We start from the raw sequence: 24,190 nt of genomic DNA, 5'->3' as shown, positions 1-24,190 counted from the left end.
ATGAAATAACTGAGTTCTAAAGCACATGAGCTCACCCCAGGCAAAAATTGAACTGCCTTCATCACTCCAAGAATATACCACTCCACAGCCTGAGTGGTTTTGATTTGGTTGGACTCATCCGAATCACCAGTACTTTCAAGTGGAACAGTATCCTTCTTTTGATACCTTCGAAATCTCAGATGGAAGTACACAAGATGAGGGTGCACAAGCATGTTCACCGCTAGCCAGAGTGTTCATGAATCATGAAAATCCTGTCTGCTTCTCCTCAATCTCAGGATGAATGCCCATTTTATGAAATTTTGCATAATCAGAACCTTTCTACAATTATGAAAAACATGACTATTACAATGAAAGTCAAAATGGTAGAACAAAAGCATTAGGACAATACTAGAATTAACAAGTTTATGCACCTCGATTTTACCATGCCACCATTACTCAGACATCAAAAATATTATTGTAGTGATTCCACCTTGATCATTCCTTCCCAGTTAGTTCTTTCCGAGGTTTCCATTTGGTTTCAAGAGCATTCGACTTATTTTCCACTTGTGCTTTATCATACTCTTTTCCTGCCACTTTGCAACCAGACTTCCCCATCCAAGCTTACTAAAGTGAGTATCAGGATGATATCCTGCCTCTACCTCCATGACATGAGTCACGGGAAACAGCTAGACCGTAAACATTAATTACTGTTACAAGTTACGACTAGATTAACCACTTGATTCCTTAAGGGGACACATAAAAACACCAAATAACAACTCCAGTTGGTGCATGTAATTTACTTTTAGGTATAAACTTTCAGTCGGTTTCTAGATGCTTTTTGTCTAGTCAGGACAGTCAGGTTTACAATCATACTAGATTCAAGTAGGACGCTTACCTTGGTTAGGATTGCTTCTGAATTTACTTTTTAAGCAGAAGCTAGACCTAACTCTTGTGCTTGAGAAAACTGGGATCACTTAATGTTGAAATCAAGCATGGCAGTGATCAGCCTAAGAAGCTTTGTATATTAGTAAAAGTAATCATCCATTAATTCTTCTCATTGCAGTACAGCTCCAAGCCTCAAAGAGGCAAACACAGAAACAAGGTACCCAAACCAAAACATTTTGGAAAAGAAAAGAAAATGACAAAGCAAAAGAACAACCAAAAACCTAAAGGCCAGCTCAAATAAAAAACCAAAAGAAGGGGAACTCGCACAGAACAGGGAGGAAAAATAAAAGAAAATATCTTTAAAAGAGCAAGTCCCCAATATATAACCAGTGGAGACCAGACCTACACGATACTGCAATAATATCTAAACAAGCCCAGATGAAAACAAAATCTAGCAGCTAAGAATAACTCCAGTCGCCACCAGTAATTTGAACTAGAAGCTATTCAAGAAGGAAAAGTATTTGTTATAGAGTTGGGTTCCAAGGAATTAGATGAGTACTTTCTTCGAATGGTGCTCTGGCCCAACCAACTTCAAAATAATAAATAAAAGATCTACTTATAACTTTCAATCTTTTTCCACCCATATTGTATTAAGCCATGTTATCCTTGTACCTTTTTGGGGCAAAAGCCACAGTACACTTCTTAACTTGGTTGCTAAAGTTTTTTTTCTATAATATGTGTTCCGGAGAATAAACTAGCAGAGTCAATGAACAATTTGCCAAAGCATTGCAGAAATATGGGATTTTAGTAAAACCAAAGCAGCCAAATCTCAAATTTCCATCTTTTCTATTGCATAGAGAACAATACTGTCACACAACCACTATACTATCTGCTGCAATAAGAGCAATACAAGTCATAAGTACAAGCCTTGCACCTGTCCTCTTCTTATCTTCTTGAAATGGTTCCATTTGATCAAGTCAACTAACAACATCAACCGGACGAGCCTACACGGAATGGCAGCTTAGGAAACTTTCATCCAATAAAGAACCACAGTACCCAGCATCAGCATTTTATCTGATCAAAAGTCAGGATTAAAGTTCATTGGCATGCTTCCTATTGCTTAGTGATTTAAGAAAAGAGGAGGTTGGCTTGTTGTCTAACAGAGAAAATAAATTGAATTTCCATAGTACAATTTGTATATACACAATTGAAGGGAGATAAGATGATTAGGTGTAGAATATACCATGAGACCTCCATAGCTTTGATGACGTAACCTTCATTCTCATCAGGTTATCTTCTTATTGTACTGAACTTCTGAAGCAGCTTTGATAAAATATCCTTCTTATTGTATTTGACTTCTGGGGGGTGAAATCAAATATTTTGATAAGCGGATAATGAAAGCAGATATAGTGTCAAATGGGAGATCTTTCTGGAAGAAAACGGGTTAAGAATTTCAAACATTTGTGGATCTTGATGAAGATGTAAAGAGGGCAGATTGCAATGGGAGTTTGGGACCAACACATATGGAAAATTCCAACATAAATAGTTTATGCATCACATACCAATATTCCTAGAACTGCTTAAAACTTATTTGTGTACTTGTATTTTATTTAGGTAAATCAGATAAAATCAGTCCTAACATAGATTCATCACTGAGAAAAACGCAAGAAGACCAAATCAGTTTTGCTTTCTAGTTTGTATCTCTTATTTTCAAATACTAGTATGACCACGATTAAGTGCGAGCACGAGACAAGTGGTCCACCAATGACACTAAAACATGAACAACAAAACATATGCGAAGACATAGACTACTACAGTAATAACTGCTGATTTCCAATCTACAACTTTTAAGAAATCAGAACATTCCCTACTTGGATTAAACAGAAGCCAAAGTGAAGATCAAATTCTAACTTTACACCACAAGGGCTCCACCCAAGCCCGGATATAATTCACAAAGTTCATTCCTTGACTTCCTTTATAGTCCCTCCAACCAAACTACCCCATAAAGCAATATCACACAATAGCCCCTTCACAGATTTTCCCTTTCTCCACCACCAATCACCTTATGCCTTTCATGCAAGAGAGAAAAGTATCCAGCCCAAATTACCCAACTCAGATTCACATTGCCAAACAACCTCAACACAGCAATTGCATCTCTGCAAAGAATAGTTGATGGATGGTATTCAAAATAAATATTTTTTTTTTTTTTTTTTTAGACTTCTATCATGTCTTTCATCAAAGGTCAAAAGTAGTTCATCCACAAAAACTGATGTACATGAATACATTAACTATGAATAGAAGGGGTATTATAAAATTACACTCTGAAGTATTACTGTAATGTCCCTTCAGAACTTCAGGTTATGTTAAATGGCTACCTCTGGTATCCCATACCATCTACAACGGATGCAAGATCATGATATGATTACCATATCAGAATATAACACCATAACAATGCCCCAACTTTAATCCCCTTCAAAGGAAAGACAATGGAATACACTCAGGATAAAATGGAGGAGTTGCATATCCTATGCAGATGAAAAACTTCATCAAACATGATGGATGGTAGGAGACGTGGAAGCAAAATCTACAAAACAATTTATTTTCTCAATCGATTTCCAAAAATCACAAAAAGTAGAGCAAAGGGCACCAATGTCACTCAGTAATATCAAAGAAAAGCATAGCCTCATGCCCTCATCCCAAGGATCATTTATTTCAAACTTGTATTCTTGCATCTGAATAGGCCAATATGGACAAACCACAGTTACAAAAATCAACAAACCAAGCAACATCACAAAAAGAAACAAATCCAGGGTATAAACAAAAGCCAAGGTTGCAATCATCAGCCCAATAGAAAACCACAGGTGCAAACGAAAGGAATACTTCTAATACAGCCGTTTTTTTATATAAACTTTTGGGTGTAAATTTTTCAGTCGTCTTCTAGATTCTCTTTGTCCAGTCAGGATAGTCGGGTTTACAGTGAGACTAGGTTCAAGTAGGAAGCTTAACTTGGTTAGGATTGCTTCTGTAGTTACTTATGTAAGCTCAAGCCAGACTAACTATTGTGCTTGAGAGAACTGGGCTCATTTAGTTAGCAATTTCCCACATATTTATCAAGCAAACTGCCTTCCTAAGCTGGTAGGCAGGGGTCTTATACTCTACTGTATTGCACTAAGCCATGTTATACCTTATTTGGTAAAAGACACTGTATATTTTTTTGGTTCCTCAGGTTTTCCTATACTATGCCTTCTGGATAATTAAGGAGCAGAGTCAAAGACCAATTTCCATCTTTTCTTTTATAGAGAATACAAAACTGTCACACAACCATTATCCTATCAATTGTACATAAGAACAATGGAAGTCATAAGTCCTAGCCCTGCACCTATCCTCTTCTAGTCTTCTTTTCATTGGTGCACTTGATCAAATAAAATAACGACAGCAACTGGACAAGCCTACACAGAATGGAAGCTTAGGAAACTTTAATCCAATAACAATCACATTAAGTACAATACCCAGCATCAGCGTCTTATCTGATCAAAAGTCAGGATTAAAGTTCATTGGCATGCTTCCTAATATTCTTTAGTGATTTAAGACATTTTGTTTAAAAAAAAAAAAAAAAAAAAATGGTTGGCATGTCATCTATCTTTAAAAGAATATCTGAACTACCACAGTACAATTTGTAGATACAAAATTGAAGGCAAACAAGATGACTAGGTGTAGAATATACCATGAGACCTTGATAGCTTTGATGACGTAGGTTATCTTCTTATTGTAATGGAACTTCTAGCTTTTGATAAAATATCTTCTTATTGTAGTGAACTTCTGGGGAAAAGGTAAGAACAAACAAAAAATAAGAACATGAAGAAGCACAATTTTGATAAGCCTATAAGGAACACGGATATATAGAAAGTGTCAAATGGGAGATCTTGTGAAAAAAAGTGTTAACACTCTCAAACATCCAAACATTTGCAGACCGTGATAAAGGTGTAAAGAGGACAGGTTGAAATGGCAGTTCGATACATAACACATATCAAAAAATTGTTTATGCATCACAATTAGCTTCTCAGAAAAATTCAAGAAGACCAAATCAATTTTTCTATCTAATTTGTAATTCTGTTCCAATACTAGTATGACTACAATTAAGTGCTTAACAAGACGAGTAGTCTACCAAAGATACTGTAACGTAAACAACAAAACCTGTCCTCAAACATAGAGTACTACAGTACTACTTACAGCTGATTTCCAATCTACAACTATTTAAGAAGTCAGAACATCTCCTACCTCAGATAAACCAGAAGCCAAAGTGAAGATCAGAATCTAATTCTACCCCACAGTAGCTCTTTCCCAACCCTGATAAAATTCCCAAAAGTTTCACCATACTCCCTCCGACCAAGTTACCCCATAAAGTGCAATCACACAGTAGCCCCGTCATACATTTTCCCTTTCTCCACCACAAAACACCTTATGCCTTTAAAACAAGAGAGAAATGTATCCAGCCCAAATTATTCACTTACCTCAGTACAGATTGTATCTTCACATAGATTAGTGGACAGATGGTATTCAAATGAATGTTAAAACAACACAGATTTTTAAAACATTCTAGCATTTAACAGTTCATCAAAGGTCAAAAGTCAACAAAACTAAGGTACATAATTCCATGAACTATCAAAATAAGGGGTTCTATAAACTTACCCTTTGAAGTATCATGCCACACTGTAATGTCCGTTCAGAACTTTGATAGACAACAGATGCAAGATCATGATATGATTCCCAAACGAGAATAGTGTGTCACGTTTTCCTATAACACCATAACAATTGCCCAACTTTAATCCCCTTAAAAGGAAAGACAATGGAATACTATGAAATCCACCCACACGATAAAATGGAAGAGTGCATATTCCTATGCAGATGAAAATTTTGACCAAATATGATGGATGGTGAGAGGTGTGAAGCCAAATCTACGAAACTGTTTATTTTCCTCATCAATTTTCAAAGAACACAAAAAGTAGAGGAAAGGGCACCAAAATCTCAATCAGTGATATCAAAGCAAAGCTTAGCCTCATCCCAAGGACCAGCTATTTCAAACTTGTATTCTTGCATCCGGATCAGCCAATATGGACAAACCACAGTGACAAAAATCAACAATCCTAACAACATCACAAAAAGTAACAAATGCAGGGTATAAACAAAAGCCAATGTCGCAATCATCAGCCCAAAAGAAAACCACAGGTGCAAACGAAAGGAATACTTCTTAATGCAGTAAGTAACCAACGGAGCGAAAAGGAACACTTGCAAAGAGAAAAGCATGATTGCGAAAACAAGCAGCCTGGACCGGAGGCACGAAGCGATGAACACCGAGGCCACGACAGAAGCATTCAAAGAGATGCAACTTGTCAATGTGGGATTGTGCAGAGCCCCGGGAGCCCTGACGGTGGATCCATTGTAGTCATGGAGGAATAAATGTAGGACAAGTAGTGCAACCGTAACGGCCCAAATGGAATTGGAGCTAATGGAAGTGGTGAGTGTTTGGTATATTGGAGCTAAAACATACAAACCACTAATGAAAAAGGAAATGTTGAGCAAGTAACGCAGGAACAGATTGAATGAAAGCATTTCTTTAGTTAAAAGCAGAACAAGGAATCCCAAACCGAGAAGAGTGACATCAAGAAGCAAGAGTGAGTTTTCATTGAGGATTGATCTGAGGGTGTAGGTCCAGACCAAACCCACAAGAGCAACAATGCAGAGGTACTGGGATATCGAAACAGAATCCAGCATGACTTTGAGAATGTCCCTTTTAACAACATTGGCATTCATCACCATTTCTTCGAGGAATGAATCGTCCGTGTGATTGTCATCAAACCCCGGTTGCATGCCTCCATATGCAACCTTTCGCCATCTGGGTCGAGTCGGAGAGGTGATCACTTCACTCTCCATCACAATCCGGAAATCCCAAACCAAAAATAAGACGTTGGTTTTCAGCAAAATCAAGGCAGAGAGAGAGAGGACCAACGATGGACAATTATGAAACAGAGTATATGCCCCAAATGTGGTTGTGGGGTGTGAAACTATGACAGTTTTTCAGGGACTTGTTTTTAGGATCCAATCTCCTAACGGGAAAATCTGATAAGACCATAAAAGGGGGGAAAGGCTGTTATGGAAGGAAACAGAGAAGAATCTGCGCTGTTTTCATTTCTTTATTATAGCAACTGACAAAAGCAAAAATACCAATTCTTCTTTAGTTTTTGCTACTTTGGGCTCTGTCTTTCTGGTCAGTTTGCCACATGGATTTAACACGTGCAGGGACAAAAAACGGGAAAATCTATACCGCTGTCAATTCCGATATTATCCGATAATTCAATTACGAAGTGAAGCGGGTTGAACTCACTCAACAAAAAAGGACCGGTCTATCCTATTGGTTATTTGGAATGATTGATATTGTAAAGATCACAGATTTAAATCTCACTGACATCATGAGATGAATGAGATAAAAAAAAAAAAAAAAAAAATTGCCGATTCTACTCATGTTGATGTGTTAAATACGAAATGAACTTATGTAGCTCTTTTTTTTTAAAGATTTGATCAAATTCACACATACATCACCCCTAAAATTAAGTAATTTTAAAGTATATTTAGGTGGTGAAGCTATGTAATATTAAAAATAACATAGCCTCTATGTCTAGAGCAAGAAGAAGTGCTTACTCTAGTTCTTAGAGCATCTCCAATACACTAGCTAAATTCAATTTTTAGCTATATATAATTATTTTTAGGGGCTGTGACCACTTACCCAATTTCAGCTTCAAAATTGCCCACTTACTCCACTAAGAGTTTTTTAACCCCATTTACCCAATCTAACAGCTATTGACAGTTTCGCCCTTATTTTAATTCATAAATTACACTCCCCCTCTCTCTCTCTCTCTCGCTCTCTCATCCCCTCCTCACCCAGACCACCGTCAACGATATCTCTCTCTCTCTCTCTCATCCGCCTCCTCACCCAGACCACCGTCGTCGATCTGCCTCCTTTGCGGCTTCTCGGCCATCACCGCTGGCTACTCCATCATCGAGCCCAGGCAACCATTCATGTCCCCATCAGAAGCAGCACCAGACACCGTGCCAATCACTAAGTCAAATCATCGAGCCCAGGCAACCATTCCTGTCCCCATCAGAAGCAGCACCGGACCACCGTGTCAATCACTAAGTCAAACCACAAATCTGGAGATCAACGTCGACCTCAAACACGAAAGCCCGACCTTGACCCGATTCCAAATCCGATTAGACAGCCCGAGACGCCGAGACCACCTTGAAAGGGAGCCAACCCAAGGTCCTCAATCCCAGGTTTGCGATTTTGCTGTTGGTGTTTGATTCCGAGGATGAGCTTGTGCTTCTTCTTGGCGCGCTCGTCGTCGTCGTCCGGCGAAGGAGGAGGAGGGGCCGGCTTCATAATCTTGGGTGCCCATAGCACTTTTTTTTTTTTTTTTTATACACTGTGAACCCCGAGAATGAGGAAGGAATTGCAATGTAACTGTGGGGTTTGTTTGATGGTCTACTGGGGGCAGTAGACACATTATTGGCCCCCAGTAGACTTTGATATGAGGGACATGGATCACTATAGTGTGGTGTTTTGATAAGTTACATGTTGTTTTCTGTGTATTAAAGTCAAATTATCTGTGAATCATACAAAATGGTGCATTTTTGGCCCCCAGTAGACACATTATTGGCCCCCAGTAGACTTTGAAATGAGGGACAGGGATCACTATAGTGTGGTGTATTGATAAGTTACCTGTTGTTTTCGGTGTATTAAAGACAAATTATCTGTGAATCATACAAAATGGTGCATTTTTGGTGGTCTATTGGGAGGCAGTAGAGACATTGGACTTTGTATTGGGGGGCAATAATATGATTATTGGGAGCCAATAATATGATTATAAATTGATCAATTGTTCCTGTAGTGTATTCATTTTGGTTTTGGGAGTTCATACAATTCACTGGACGGCAATAATATGATTTTTGGGAGATAATAATATGATTACTGGGGGGCAATAATAGCCGGATTCCGGATTCCAGTCATCGGTCGCCGGATTTCGGTTACCGGTTCCCGGAATCCGGTCATTGGTCGCCGGAATCCGGTCACCGTTCGCCTGAGTCCGGTCACCGGTCGCCTGAGACCGCGCCGGCCACTGGTCACCGGAGCACAACAAGGTGGAAGGTGACTTCTCTCTCTAAGTGAGAAAGAAGGAGAGGGCAAAAAAGTCTAAAAAAAAAAGAAAAAAGAATTAATTGGGTAAAGGGGAAATAATCCCTTAGAGTGTTTTGGGTAAATGGGGTTAAAAAACAGTTGGTGGAGCAAGTGGGCAATTTTTAGCCTAAAATCGGGTAAATGATCATTTTCCCTTATTTTTAATGTAAAAATCAACTCCAACAGACTAGCTATAGCCAAGTTAAATTTAGCTTTAGCTAAAATGGCTAGCTATATTTAACTAGAGAATCTTGCATAGCTAAAGCAAAAGTTATATTTCTCTCTCCTCTTTTGTCCGCATGTCAGTTTACGATTCGATAAAATTTAGTATATTATTTACAAATAGCTACTACTGCTGGAGTAACATTGTTAAATCAATAACTATATTTCACATCTTTAGCTAAATTTAACTAAAAAGTAATTCCTACTGTTGGAGATGCTCTTAGTCTGTTTGTTTTTTTGTGTGCCCCGTTTGTAACCCAAAAAAAAAATAACAGTAGGCTTAAAACAAAGAACTGCCCAATTATCAATATGTTGTGATTTGTGGAGGTAATGGGAGGCATATAGAGAATATAATGAGGGAAAAACCGGAAATTTGCTGGGTTCAAATATCAATATGCGACGCCTGAATTAAACCACTGCTTTCAGACCAAAAATTTGAACCATCCTTGTAGAAAACGGTTAATATATTTTAGCATATTGTGTGTCTGAAGAAATGAAGGATCTGATTACTAAATGGATGATAAGAAAATGAGAGTCCGTAATTGTTCTGTTTCAGCTTATGTCATCACTGTACCAAAAAGGAATGTTAACTTACAGATTAAATTGTTTCCAATATAGCATTTAAACCATCAATGTCAGTCTGTAAGTTAGTTTCCTATTTCAAATAAGTAAACAAGTTTAAATTCTTCAAGATCTAGATGACTTCAATAATTTTAAACATATCAGCATTCAGTACTAGTATTCCTTCCAATGTCATCCAAGACCTGAATCAAGCAATTAGCATAAATGTAAGTCCCGTTAAGTACTTTGCAGCCATCGCAAAAATATCGAATTGAAAACTGAGTCAACCTTATAAGGACAATGAAGCACAAAGAAAAACATAAAAAAGACCAAATGAAAAGATGTGGGAAATGAGGCATTATTTTGGCACAAAACCAAGTAACTCAGCAGCATATCTATTCAGATTCTACTGAAGAGAATTGGAAAGTTGTTTCTTTTCTTTTTCTCCATTAGATTATGGAATTAGGTCAAGCAAAAGAGTTCCAGAACAAAAGCTATCAAGAACTGGCATATAGAAATTTTATGGTCATGAGAAGTTACAGATCGAATAATGTAGATATGCAAACTCAAAAGTATACCTAGTTGAAATCTTGTGTGCTTTATTAATGCTCTTTGCTTAATTGACTAGGGAAAAAATTCCAATGATGCTTATACACCTAAAATCAGTTTCAAACCAAAGTAGAATATATGAATATGAGTAGACACAGCGACAACCTTCCATGACATTACTTTAATGTCATGTCATGGAAGATTTTTTAGTGAAAGATGACCATTGGGATTACGGTTTCAGAAGGAACTAAATGGTTTTGAGCAGGAAGAGTTTGATTCTGTGTGAGTAAAGTTCGAAGATGTGTGTATGCATTTTTCAGGGGGAGATATAGGGGCTGGAAGTTCGAAAGTTCTAGGTCATTATCATGCAAGCCATAGAAGCGATGTGTGTAGCCGTTCTAATAACTCATATTCTTAAACTTATGATAAGATTTGGAAAGCAAAGGTTTCTCCTCAGGCCAAGTTGCCACATTAGTAAAATTCATTTACTTCACGAAAGAAATAAAAATAAAAAAAAGGACATGACTTTGGTATCTCTCACGTAGGTTATGTTGTGTAAAATTGCTGTAATTGGTACAAGGTGACAGTACTATGTGCTTCCGTAAGTTGTGTAGCAAACCAAATAAGCCAACATGCTAAATAGGATAAATCAAAGCAATCAGCATTAACACGGATCAACAGAAGTAAAAACGAAGACCGAGACCAACCCTGTATTTGATCATATCATGTAAAATCAAAACACAACCATGAGAAATCTCAGTCCTTCATATCCTTCACATACTGTTAGCTTCGTCTATCAAAAAGATCAACTCCACGCTATTTATTACCTCAACCTAAACAAAACAAAACACAAAGGCCTATTAATTGAAGTTTGAGCTGTGCAAAACCTGCAATGATCTTGTAGCCACTGATATTAGAGAAAAGGAGCTCTGGAAGTAGACCACAATCGGAGTTTGGGACAATTGAGGGCTACTGTAGTAGAGTTACAATTGCACAACACCCTTCTTTCAGAACAATAAGAAAAATTATTAGGCACAATTACCATTTAAGTTTACTAAATTCTATTGTTTATTACAGGTTATTATTGTAATTGAAGTTGTTTGTCACAAACAAAAAATAATGTTTTTTCTTTTTTTTGAAAAAATTAGTAGCCAATAATAAGTATGGTATAGTTATAGTGACCAAAGATAACGTGTCACGACGTAAACTTGAGAACATAGATAGTTGTGACTGACAGTATTTTCAGTTATAACGTTTATTCAGCATATGTATTATGAACTTATTATAGATATCATTACTATTTTTCTTTTTTACACAAAATGGTAAATGTAGCCGCAAGAAATTCTCCTCTGTGTAAAGAGCCATCATATTGTTACAAGGACGTCACGTTTCGAAAGCCTACTCACTGCATATGTAGTATCATGAACGGCAAGCAAATACAATAACGCCATACCATTTTTCTCTAAATTCCTCAAAGTTGGGAAGGAGATCTCGAATTCTTGATATATGACCTGCCTCATATTTCTTTTGTTGGGGATCAGAAGTAAGCTACCTGCACCTGCCACAGAAGTGACGGTTACTACGTAAGTGTCTAAAGATATTAAGGCTAACTCTTTGAAAACAAAACAAAGAGTATCAAAAAAAAAACTCTTTGAAAACAAAGAAAAGAAACTATTGATTGTCTGCAACAGAGCATTTGGAGTACCATAAACATCTAGCAGTGCCTAAATAAAATATCAATCTAAAATTAACACTTAATAAACTACCAACCAGGGCAAGAACACTGCTACATTTATAATTTTTTTTTTTTTTGAAAGGATTTATAATTTTATATGAACTCAAAGGAGCAAATCACATAATATGATTTTCTCATATGGTTATCTCCGCCAGTGCATCTCACCTATTTCACCTTTAACTTTCTTTCTTTCTTTTTTTTTTTTCTTTTCTAAACTGATGGTTACCTTCAACACGATATCGTCTACTTCCTCCAATCGTTGTACTTCCTCTAGCACTTCTCCCAGCTTCAATAGATTCTGTGTGTAGAAAATCTATAGTACTTTCAATTTTTTGTTATTTTTACCTAACAAACTCAAAGTGGTAAAAAAAAAAACTGAAACCTATAAAACTCGAGAATAACAAAGGCATTCACAACCTTCATCCACCATGTGACTAATCACAGATGTGTCTATTCGATATTATTCACCGTTCTCCTACACCACTAAAATACTCAAACAGTCAAAACTTAAAGTGCCATGCATTGCACAATTACGCAAATATAACACATTAAATGCCAAACAGTACTATCTTTGATATTTACAATCAAATAGAGCAAGTAAAACTAGAAGGCTTTACTTTCTAATGATTGCCTTCAGAGTTAACTTATCATTTATCACTAAAAAAGTGTTACCTACATTGAAGAAAAAGAGATAAAAATGCACAATAAAAACTGTAACTAGTCCGGAAAACAAATCCAAGCAGTTGCTGCAAAGGACTGAGTACTGAGTAACCTACTAGTATTGTGTTTCAAGCTACAGATGCATGACTTAAAAGCTCCCTTGAGAGGTTTGATTATGTTTAGGTGGTATCATGGTTGCTTAAAGTATAAAAGTGTCTACACACCAAAAAATACAAACAAAACTAACCTGTTCAAACTTCTCCAGAGTACGAGTCAACTACAATGTTCTGGCCTAGAGTTATGACAATAGCGAGGGATGTAGTTATCCTCTTAAATTTTGCTTTCATGACCGTAATATGCCAGAACCTTCTTAATACAAAGATGTGGTCACTCTCATCAGCAACATTGCAATTTGCAAATTCTATACCCTGTAGCACAGTATATTTTTCTTTCATCACTTGGGAAGAGTTATGAGTATAGTGATGAAAGTAACTGACATCAATCATAAGAGTGATAAGACCAATATGCCAGCTACTTGACATGGACTCTAAGTCACATAAAAAGTGAACCAAAAATGAACTAGTTGCCTCAGTTTCAGCTGGAATATATGTGCTTCAAAACTCATGGAAACCAAAAGATCATAGATGCATCAGTTTTGTAGCTTGCCATGAATTTCACGCCACAATAAATCCGAGCTTTCAACAATGCGCTTACTTTCATAAACTATATATTGCCAATGTTCATGCTTGGGTTGTGGCCTGAGCGATTCAATGAGAGGATGCATAGCATGAGATTTACTGTACAACTCCCTTGCTGGCTGAACATGATTCCACCAAAAATCTGAGAGAGCATATTTCAACATATCCCAGTATGCTGCATCTCGGTATAACCTGAATAGGCTACTTCCATTAGGCGTCCAAACATATAAATCCATCCATTCCCTGTCAACTATTTCCATTAAACCTTGAGCCTGTGGAATACAGTGAAGAGGAATTCGGGACCAAGGGAAAGCCTTGCTCATATCTCCATCAAAAAAGGGGCATTTAACCTCCAGCACTCCTCGTCGAGGCAATCCATACAGCATGTTATCAACCACCCCATCTGGTGAAGCTGCTAGCCAGTCATCTCCTGGATTTACATTTCCATAGACTTGAAATTCAGGAAACGAGACTGAATTTCCCGTTATCAACTTGTATCTTTCAAGTGCTTCCTCTTCTTTAATATTATTCCAACAGGTAGCCAGGTTACCAGAAAAGGGCTCAGTTGCTCCAATTTTCTCTAACCAAAGCCCGACTCTTCTGCGATTCCAAAACCCAATAGCCGCAGCAAAAGTGCTTGCAGTCAGTTTCTGTTTTCTGAGTCCTTGCCAATTCTTGAACCAGTGCTGAAGACCAGGTGAATTAAGAACTGAATAACTTTCAGACGAATAAAACCTCTGTGCGTAATGAGAATGGCTGAGAATTTGTCTTCGGGTGCCTAGCATACTAGGACCCAGAGATCTTCGGCAGCTGTAGTTTCTCCAATTAGTACAATCTATCTCAAGAAACCGTTTGATGCAGAAATTCTTTTACTTTATAGTTAGGTGAAGCAAGAAGCAGCTTTTTCACTGCCCAATAACAGAAAAACCAAACAAGTACCAAATGTTATACATTTCTTCAATGGGTCTGGGTAAGTTGATCAAAAAGGAAAAATCCATCCTAACTATTTGTGAAAAAATGTCAAAAAATGCAAGAACGGTAATTGGTTGAAACAAAACAAAAAAGAACCCATAACCCAGAGTCCTTACATGGCATAGGAATTTAAGTTTTACATGAGAAACATTCAAAAATGAATTCAAACCAACTTTACAGAATCATATAGACACAGTTTCTATAGGAACATAATAGTCTAATTCCATAATACACAAGCATGGTGAAATAGAAGCAATGGTGTTCATTGGTTAAAGGCATGATGACATTGTTGGGCTGCAACCCAAACATCAAACACAAAGCAAAATGCTTTGCCTTTCTGTACAATCCACAGGAAATGAAGAATAGTGGTGAAGTACCTGAGCAGATGAAGGGTGTGGAGATTCAGAGAGGAATGGGTTCTGGGTATTTGCAAGGAGTGGGAAAGTCGATATGGGTTTTAGGGATGGAGCTGCCGAGGATTGAGACCTGGGATTTTAGGTTTGGAGGGTTTTAGTTTCCGAAGAGGGTTTTAGGACTTTTTGGTTTAAATTTTCTTTTTTAATTTTAATAGCCAAAATCCTCCTTCAGTTTTCACGAAATCGTCAAATTATTATTCTACCCTTAAAAAAAAAAAAAAAATCGTAAATTTGCCCCCTATTTTTGAAGAATATTTCAAATTCTAAATATACGAAAGCTAAACTACACTTTTACTGTTCATTTCGCAACAGACAAAATGAATGAATAGTGTCTCGACCATTCTACCCCTCTCTTGCCTGGTTTTTTACGAAACTGTCCCTCCAGCTGTTCAATTTTTGTGTCACCGATTGCTTTCGCCCTGGTAGTCTGGCACTGTGTCTTTGCTCCACAGACAATATAGGGTGTGTGCAGAGAGACTGAGGGGCTACTTCTTTCATGCAGAAAGAGAGTGAGAGACACATAGGCCCGAGGGAGTAGAGGAAAAAGTTCCAATTTTCTTTCATATTGCAAGAACAGCAACATCCAATATGAAATTTTCCGTTCGATATCTCTGGTAATTCCTTTATGCCGGATTGATTATTCGCCAGAGTTCTATTCTTGGTCCTCAACTTTTATTTTATTAGTTTTGATATTCACGATGTATCTCAATCTATTGGTTTCTGCATGGGAAAGGGTGAGTTTTTATTGGGATTTTCGATCAGCAAAGCATATGCTTCTCTCTGAATTTTGGTTTTCAGTTTCTTTTTCCGTCATTTTTTTTTTCTGGGTTTTGAAATTTGATGCTTGGTTGATTTGTGTAGTGGGAAAGATTGGGCTTTTATTGACATTTTTCATCAACAATGAGTCTGCTATGTATTGTTGAAATTGAATAGGTCCTATGTATTTGTCTTCGCAACATTGTTTCAAGAACTACGTTAGCGAAAGTGGAAATTGTTTGGTTTTTATTAATTACTATTCCTTATAAACTGATTAATATTTTTGGGTTTTAAAAATCTGATCTCAGGGTTTTAGGGTGCAAAATACATTTGTTTTTGATTCTTTGATTTTGTATAATCTCTAGGATTATTTGTACCACATGTTCCAGTCTGGCTATGTCTAAATCTCTTGCTTATATGTGATGCCGCAGGCATATACCAATTTGCTTGAAGAAAAAGAAGCAATAGACATTGCAGGCTGGTTTTGGTTTGAGTGGGGATCCTATCATTACAGCTCATGCAAGCAAGTTGATGCTGTTGAAATCAATTGCACACCATCTAGAATATTACATACTTGCAAGGTATGATCTCGGTCAATTAGTTTAGATGCTCAATTTAACCTTCATTGTTGCTTCTGTGTGAATGAGATCATTATTGAAATAGGTTTTTGGTTCCATTTTTTTGTTTTGTTGACTTTGTTGCTACTTGCTAGATGGTTGATCTCATTCACACATTAAAATTCATCTTAAACTTTTTAGTGATCTGTGCATTCATCAATTTTTCAGTACCAGAAGCTGCAGTTTGTCTCCTTCCTCATCAAAAGTGAAGTTGAAGGCATATACTGATCGAACTTCATGAAGAAGAACGAGTGGAACATACATTCCATCCTGGTTCGAATGAGACATTGCTTTTGGCAGTGCAAGACAACGGGAAACAACTTCTTCAAATCCAAGGAATGTTAGAACAAAAGATGAAGCAATGAGAAGCAATTCAAGCAGCTAATGCGAGGCTGGTAACTAAGTTCACTTCTCTTGCAAATTCTTATTTGTTTCGCCCGAATTTTTCATGTTCTACTGGAAGTATACTTTTTCCCTTAAAATTCCAAGAAGGCAAGAAGAAGAAATAAAAAATAAAATAAAAAGCTGGTGAAAAACAGAAGGACGATTCAAAGTCCCTTAATTGCCTAAAAAGAAATTGGTGAATGATATTGGGGCTGGAATTTCTTTTCCTTTTTATGATTTGGATCGTGAATTGGGAGCACATTCTTCGGTTTTGCAAATCATTGTCTCCCAATTTAGGAAGAGAAAGCATTAGCGAGTAAAAAGGTGGGATGATTCAAAGCCACTTGATTTAGATGGCTGGATATATAAGATGGTTTGTTTACCCAAAGTGAAATCATAATCAAAGGCAGATTAGATAAAATAAGCAAGCAAAAATCCTGAAAATATGTTTCTTACATTTTTTCTTTTTTTATTGGCTTGAGTTCTTTCATTCCCTATTTTAGGGCTTTTGCGGTAGTTGGAATTGATCAATTATTAGTTTTTATATAACATGCTGTTGTTCATCCTCAGGCAGGGAAAGGTGGAGAGTTGTCACATCATGAAACTACCACTATTGGTGGTGCTTTGGATTTGACGCGGAAAACTGCTGAAGATGTTTTGACTCCAATATCAGAAAATTTTACCCTTCATAAACTCCAAACTTCACATGTAGATATTTATCACTCTAATCTGTACATAGTATTTACTTATGTTCAACTCTAGCTCATTGATGTATCTTTTTTGTATGTCCTTAGGAAACACTGGATTCAATAATGAGCAGAGGTCACAGTCATATACCAATCTATTCAGGAAATCTAAATAATATCATTGGCCTCATTTTGGTAAGCTTTTCAGAAACTTTAGTTGTTCATTAGTTTTGGCCAGGTCCTTCTTTGTTCTTCCTTTCCTTATAAAGATGCAGGCTTCATTGTTTACTATATTCTTTCTAAGCAACCCTTTTGGCCTCATCTAACCATTACCTGTTGTTTTCTTTTGGCCTCATCAACCACTGCTATTTTTGAAACAACCTCAGCATACAACACGTCCTAATCTATCTAGGAGTTGGAGAGGGTGGCTCATATATGTCTAGAAGGTACAGACAGTTTCCACGCGAGACTCTGTTTCCTTTCATACATATTTATAGGGTTTATATATTTCATAAGTTAGTGATGGATTAGCTGCTTCATGATATTATCAAATTGAATGATCTGGAGATGGGTCTGCAACATTTTGGGTAGTACAAAAAAAATCATGCTTTCAATAGATGTACAAATAAATGGTCAAGTTGATTTTGCACACCATCTAGAATTTTACATACATCTATCATTTTCAAAGACGTACAAGTTTTTCTTTTCTTTGTTTCTGGCATGTCTAAATGAATACTTTCTGATATTTTCCGTGAACTTGCATATATGATTATTTGAAGAAAAAAAAAGACGAAAAAAAAGAACAAGGTGACCAAGTTGTAGTAGGTGATTTAAGTCTTTGTTTTGATTTTATTATTTTTATTAATTTGATAGTTTGATTTCTTATTATATGCTCCGATTCATAATTTTCGGATTTTGTTGTTCATCCAATACAGAAAGAGAGGAGACAAAACAAAGAGAGAGAGAAGAGAACAGGGAATAAGGAAAAGAAGCAGAAGAGAGAGGTGGAAAGTTGTTACTCAAAACAAAACAAGTGGAAGGTATTTGTGATTTTGTGTGAATTTGATTTGAAATTTTTTGCGGATCCTGTATTTGATCGGTCAAGGATTGAATGCTTCAAAATTCAATACTTGCTGATAAAGAATCAGGTTTTCAATGATTTTGTGTTTTCATAGTTACCACATATATTCATTACGCTGTTTGTGTTGTTTGTGCATATATATTGACTTTACTTTCAACCATATGAAAATACTATCCTGTTCTTGATCAATGAAACTAAAACACTATTGTGATTCAGTTGATGTTATTCTGCCTTTTCCTTATGATATGCATGCTTTGTGCTTGGTTGGTTATGTGTGGCAGGTGTATTTTTCAGAAGTTTTTCTCATTACTTTGTTTTATAGGGTACAATAGTGAATCTTCTGTTTATGATGCTTCATTTGATATGCTGCTGATTAGGTATCAAGTGCTCAACAAACCAAGAGAGGCCAACACCTTATGAAATGAATATCTAAAAGCATCAAAAGAGCATTCTACCTGCAACCACTCTTTAGCTGGAGACCAAAACGCAAGACACACCTAAAGAATCGTTTATCCCTTCCTTGGTAAGTTTTCTCTGCAAGCTATTTTATCACTATGATTGATAAAAATATACTCTACTACTTCTCCACTCTTTTCATATTAAAAAAATACGATCATAACTGTTTATATTGATTCTTTATCATTTCCTATTTTCAACATGAAATTGATGATTTACTCTAAAGTTACTTTTGATTAAAAGTAAATTGTATCAATGTTCATATAATGTATACTAGATTTCATTTCAATTCAATCTTGATATAATGTATACTTTTAAACTTATTTTCTCTCCCAACAGTTGCTCTCTGCATTCATCATGGTTTTCCTTTCTCCTTATTATTTCTTTTTTCTTTATCTAACTTTAGCCACTGAAAATCTGATCCAACTGTAAATATTAACACTGAATTGAATCAGTAGCATGTGTTTTTTATTAATGTTGACACTATTTTTGCAAGTTTGTTGACTACTCAGCATTTGATGACCATGGTTCCTATTGTCCTTCGCAGAGTCAAAAAATGTCTTGGTTGTATCTAAGCAGACCATTCTACTTGGTGTGGAGGTAGTGCAGTAGCTGCTCATGTCTTTCTACAACTGCATCAATTGGATGTTCACTGATACACAAATTTGGAAACTTAAGATATTGCGCTCCAAGGTTAGCATAATCACTAACTACACAAATGAAATCAGCACATTCCCCAAACAATGCTGACTTTTTGAAATCAGCAATAGCCATTCATTCTTGATAAAATTTATCAAATGTACATTGCAGGAACTTCAGAATAACAAGCCAAACCGCTAATTTTCAACATCCATCAAACACTTCTCATTATTGTCTTTCATCTATTGCTTTATTAGACGATACATACCAAGTTTGATTTGAAGTTATTGATTCCAGTGAGAAATTCGTGTAACATATTTTAATCATTCTTTAATGAATGTGTGCAACAGAAACATTCTGCTATGTAATGTTATCCCAGTAACATATAACAATAATTCCCGCAGCAAAGCGCGGGCGAATATTACTAGTTATAACTATACTAAAACGCAAACAGAGTGAGGACAAACGAAATGAATAGTGCTCTGACTATTCTGCCCCTAGCCTGCCTCATGTCTACTATTACCGAATTGCCCCAACACCTGTACGTTTTCTATGTCACCGCGTCGCCGCCAGCTGTTCGCTTCTCCTGCCACCGATTACAGTTGCGTGGCTGTGCGTCCTTGCTCTGCAGAAATATAGAGGTAGACATTGATTGATGGTGAGATACAGGGTCTACTTCTTTCCTCTGCACAAAGAGAGAGAGAGAGAGCGAAGGGACTAGAGGAAGAAGAAGTGACTCAGCAGTAAGTTCCTGTTCCCAGGCGTTGTTATTCATCAATAGGTATGGACTCTTGCTGCTGCATCTCACCAGGAAAATGCAGGTATATCAATAGGTATGGATTTTCAACTGCTATTATTCCAGCACTTTGTGGGTGTAGTACTTCTGATTTGTAGTTCTCTGTATTTGCAGTTGTTTCCGGTTTGATTTGTGGTTTGGGTGAGTGGTTTTGTGATTGGTGTGTTGTTTTTCTGTTTCTGTTTTTGTTGGTGTTCGATCTATGGTTGAAATCATGGTGAGTGTTCGATCTATGGTGTTCAGTAGGTAATTTGGATTTGGTTTGTAAGGTTGAGTTATTCATGGGTTTGATAAATTAAGGGCTCTGTTTGGCTGCAAATTCTGTCTGTGTGTTTTTGGTTCTTTCCGATTTCTCTTGCATTGGTTTTTGGTTCTTTCCTTGAAAATTCAGCAATTTCAAATTTAAACCCAAAGTCTTCCAATACAGAAGGAGATTGTAACCCCTGCTTTATATGTTGTTTTGAAGCTTCTCTATTTTCCATTATTTGCAGTCTTTATAAAGGCTTAGGCACTGCAGTGAAAGGGAGAAGAGGGCAAATCAGTTTCTGTTTCCTTTCTAAAGGTACATACCAAGATTAGATCAAGTTGAACATCTTTATTTTCACAGCATTCATATTACTCATATTTTACAACATCTCTATTTCATTAATAAAAATTGAACCTATAAATAAACTAGCTTTTCTGTTCTTATTATCATCTGTTGTCTACTTTCAATTTCTGCTAAAAACACTTCAGTTCTGTACTTGATAATCAATCCTCTTTTTTTTTCCCCTCTGTAAATGCAGATTCCAGTTATTCATGATTACTGTCTTCCTCAAATCCTAGAATTCATGATTGAAATGGAATTCGTCTAAAGAAAATTCAGAGAAATACATGCAGGTTCCAGATTTTGATAACAGCAGGTATTTCAATCATGAATGAATTCGGCAAAGAAGACCTCCTTTTGCTATCTAGACGTTTGTTGAATTTGGCATGAGAATTGTTAGCACAGTAAACGTAATGAAGTTTTTTTGTCTTTAATTGAGGGTTTAGTAGGCTACATTTTTTATTGTATTATAAGTGATGAATAATAGTTGGAATAGTGATAGTGTGATACTATATCTCTTTTGGTGTTTGAGGTAGAGGTGTGGATGTATGAATCAAAGTTCAAATATGTGAATAAGGAGACGTTCTGCTTATTCTTTTTTGTTTTGAGAGTTAGGGTAGGATAGAGTGAATGGAGAAAAGCATGAATGGTTTTTGTTAATGCATGACCTGCTACTGCTGTCTAAAGACTGCAACAGAATCCTTTTTGCAGTGTCCGTAGAAATAGTTGTCCTCCTTTTGTATGCAAGTATTGTATTAATATATGCCTCCAAGATAAAGCAAAAACTTATTCTTTATTACGAAGAAAATCATTGAGGTCATATAAGAATGGAAATTTCTGTTTGAGATGGTGCTGCAGCAAATATAGCTTTATATATATACCACAGCTTATTTTGTTCTCTTATGTTTTTTCATCTATTTGTGCAGTTTAGTGATGTGAAATCTGTCTGAGCTGATTGGGAATGGTTTTGGCGGGTGCAGTTTCGGTGGCAGTTGTGGTGGTGGTGGGAGAAGGTTCAGGGATAGACCCATCGACATAGTCCCAAAGTTTTTGGCCATGAAGGTAAGGTTTAAGTTGGCGAAGCCAAGTTAAGTAGTTGGTTTCAGTTAATTTGGTGAATTGGGCAGCATTTTGGGCAGGAGTAATGGAGGAAGTTGGGGTGGCCATGGAAGCTGGGAGAGGAAGACACAGAAGCTAGAGGAAAAGGAATGACATGTGAGGATCCTAGACCTAGGCTGATACCATGTAGAATGTAAGTTTTCAATGTATTGATATCTGCAAGGATACACATATATATATGCAGCTAGCTGCTGCAATTACAATGCTGTGAGTAAATCCTATTAAATCCTATTTACAATTATGATCTAAACTGATACATAAGAATCATAACAGCCTATGTAGTTAATGTAGGAGAATCAGATGGCTGAAGTTTAGGAGAAGATGTAGTTGTTCTAACATTAGATATTATTTGAATTAATTGATTGTTTATTAGTTCAGAGAATGATAGAGGAAAACAGGACATAGACTATAATGCTCGCTTAAAGTCACTCTATGAACCATATATTGTCAATGAAGGTTTTGTGATAAGCTGTGAAAAGGATTATGTGTGTGCATCTTTTCCATTTGTGTTTTTTTTTTTTCCCTCTTCTTTTATGATTAAGAGATCCAGGAAATCATGTAAATAAAGTGGAAAAGGGCCTAATTTATGTTACTTAATTCAATGAATGTGTTCTTTTTTTCACACAGCACTAGCATAACTAGGAGTGATTTTTTAACAATCTCTTGATTTTTCTTTGCTGACTTTCTTTATTATGTATTGTATGCTGATCATTTTCACAATCATTTGATTGTAGCTTAAATGTGGTGATTTGGATGGAGTAAGGAAAGAGCAACAAGCAGTTAGGTCCAAAATTCAGCAACTTGATGATGCAATTAAGGTCGTAGATAAGGAAATGGGATGAGCTGAAAACTGTAACTGATAAGAGGGATCAAGCACAACAGAGCATTTTTACCGTTAGGCAGCAGCTTGATTAGCAAGTAAGTGAACATGAATTCTGCTGCAACATTTCTCTCTTTTTATTTCACTTTAATTAGGTTTGCATCGATTAAGTTTTCATATCGATCACTGATCAATACGTCTCATGTAAGATGGTTTGTGAAAGGAACTAAACCCTGAGCCAACATGTATGTATGCATTCTTCCACACAACTATTAAGACTAATATCATAATTTAAGAACTTCAAACATTCATCCAGATTCCACTTGACATAGTCTATACTGACACTTTTGAAATAGAATTAAAATAAACGAAAAGAAATCATTTTATTTGATTTAGTATGTTGTAGTCCAAAACAAGAAACAGAATGCAAATCTTTTGAACTTTGCATTTCTGATCAATTTTGCCTCTCTATCTATCTCATTTGTTAATTCTCAAACAATGAAATGTGATTAGTGTGTTTAGGCTCTTATAATATGTGCATTATTTCTGTTAAAGTTCAATTCGTAAATTCATTTACCTTTACAGCTGATCAATAATAGAAAACAAGTAGAGGCAGTTAATATGAATCTAATTTTAAACAGTTATTTGCTATTTTTTTTCTTAAGTTGCTAATGACCTATACAGTTGATCTTCTCCTGTTTTTTTTTTTTTTTTTGGGTTATTTATTTGTTTATTGTATTTTCTATTTGTAATGGTCTTTCAATTTCGTACTAGGATATGTCTGCTGGAACAAGGGACAACGTTGAAAACCAATTTTGGTCCGAAAACCAAGATAGTGGCAGCATCCATTCATCTACTGCAGGGGGTGACATCCTTACAGATTCACTTGAAGACTCATCTGAAGACCTGATATAAATACCGTGATATAAATAGCTACCCGTCTTCACATGTTTTGGCCAAGCCTAACAATTTTTGGCACAATGTACATAAACAACTACTTTGTTGGCATCTGTATTTTTGGAAATCTGGCAGACATCACATTTGCAATCTAGAAAAGGCACCAGATTTTTGGTTAGCATCTGTAGCCTTTAACATCTGCCTATAATGTAGTTTCGATGTAATATATCTATAACGTAGAACAATGTGTTTCAATGTAATATATCTATAACATAGATCAATGTGTAATATAGTTTTACTATATGTAATATATCTAGAACGTAGTTTCAATGTAAAATTCAACCATATCAATAGTATACCCGCAGCACCGCGCGGGCCTTCTGCCTAGTACTATTCTAAAACCAGAAATGAACACAAATTCAATATATATACGGTAAATTTAGATT

At 36.3% G+C, this 24,190-nt stretch overlaps 2 protein-coding genes and 1 long non-coding RNA gene across 29 annotated transcripts; 1 reads left to right on the top strand and 2 right to left on the bottom strand.

The window, feature by feature from the left end:
* Positions 1-1,691: 1,691 nt before the first annotated feature.
* LOC133736521 (phosphatidylinositol N-acetylglucosaminyltransferase subunit C-like) lies at positions 1,692-7,066 on the bottom strand. The gene is made up of 4 exons (XM_062164041.1): positions 5,554-7,066; positions 4,589-4,683; positions 2,108-2,222; positions 1,692-1,938 (listed from the first exon to the last, which is right to left on the bottom strand). The coding sequence occupies exon 1, from the start codon at positions 6,793-6,795 to the stop codon at positions 5,890-5,892; it is 906 nt and encodes a 301-aa protein (XP_062020025.1). The 5' UTR covers positions 6,796-7,066; the 3' UTR covers positions 1,692-1,938; positions 2,108-2,222; positions 4,589-4,683; positions 5,554-5,889.
* Positions 7,067-9,858: 2,792 nt separating this feature from the next.
* On the bottom strand, positions 9,859-15,027 carry LOC133735296 (uncharacterized). Of its 11 annotated transcripts, none has more exons than XM_062162710.1 (6): positions 14,869-15,027; positions 13,069-14,427; positions 12,388-12,474; positions 11,880-11,984; positions 11,134-11,259; positions 9,859-10,080 (listed from the first exon to the last, which is right to left on the bottom strand). In XM_062162710.1, exon 2 carries the CDS (start codon positions 14,302-14,304, stop codon positions 13,471-13,473), a length of 834 nt encoding a protein of 277 aa, XP_062018694.1. In that variant the 5' UTR covers positions 14,305-14,427; positions 14,869-15,027; the 3' UTR covers positions 9,859-10,080; positions 11,134-11,259; positions 11,880-11,984; positions 12,388-12,474; positions 13,069-13,470. The 11 variants fall into 11 exon arrangements, with proteins under 11 accessions (XP_062018694.1, XP_062018695.1, XP_062018693.1 ...); XM_062162711.1 differs by having other exon boundaries at positions 12,388-12,459; XM_062162709.1 differs by lacking the exons at positions 11,134-11,259; positions 12,388-12,474 and adding an exon at positions 11,314-11,430.
* A 344-nt stretch (positions 15,028-15,371) lies between these two features.
* On the top strand, positions 15,372-24,134 carry LOC133736628 (uncharacterized). Of its 17 annotated transcripts, none has more exons than XR_009859639.1 (16): positions 15,372-15,521; positions 16,095-16,244; positions 16,449-16,675; positions 17,235-17,372; positions 17,459-17,545; positions 17,737-17,796; positions 18,286-18,390; positions 18,809-18,954; positions 19,435-19,580; positions 19,698-20,347; positions 20,421-20,539; positions 20,814-20,884; positions 21,108-21,224; positions 21,835-22,160; positions 22,762-22,945; positions 23,622-24,134. It is a non-coding gene; the product is annotated as an uncharacterized LOC133736628 (long non-coding RNA). The 17 variants fall into 17 exon arrangements; XR_009859640.1 differs by having other exon boundaries at positions 15,373-15,521; positions 20,437-20,463; XR_009859641.1 differs by having other exon boundaries at positions 15,373-15,521; positions 20,421-20,463.
* The last annotated feature ends 56 nt before the right edge of the window (positions 24,135-24,190 follow it).

Source organism: Rosa rugosa, chromosome 3 (assembly GCF_958449725.1).
Source record: "Rosa rugosa chromosome 3, drRosRugo1.1, whole genome shotgun sequence".
Taxonomy (NCBI): domain Eukaryota; kingdom Viridiplantae; phylum Streptophyta; class Magnoliopsida; order Rosales; family Rosaceae; genus Rosa; species Rosa rugosa.
This window is presented reverse-complemented; position numbering and strand designations above follow the sequence as displayed.

Coding starts and splice junctions, on each gene's coding strand:
- LOC133735296 (XM_062162710.1), bottom strand. CDS start 14,304: ATGCTAGGCACCCGAAGACAAATTCTCAGCCATTCTCATTACGCACAG.
- LOC133736521 (XM_062164041.1), bottom strand. CDS start 6,795: ATGGAGAGTGAAGTGATCACCTCTCCGACTCGACCCAGATGGCGAAAG.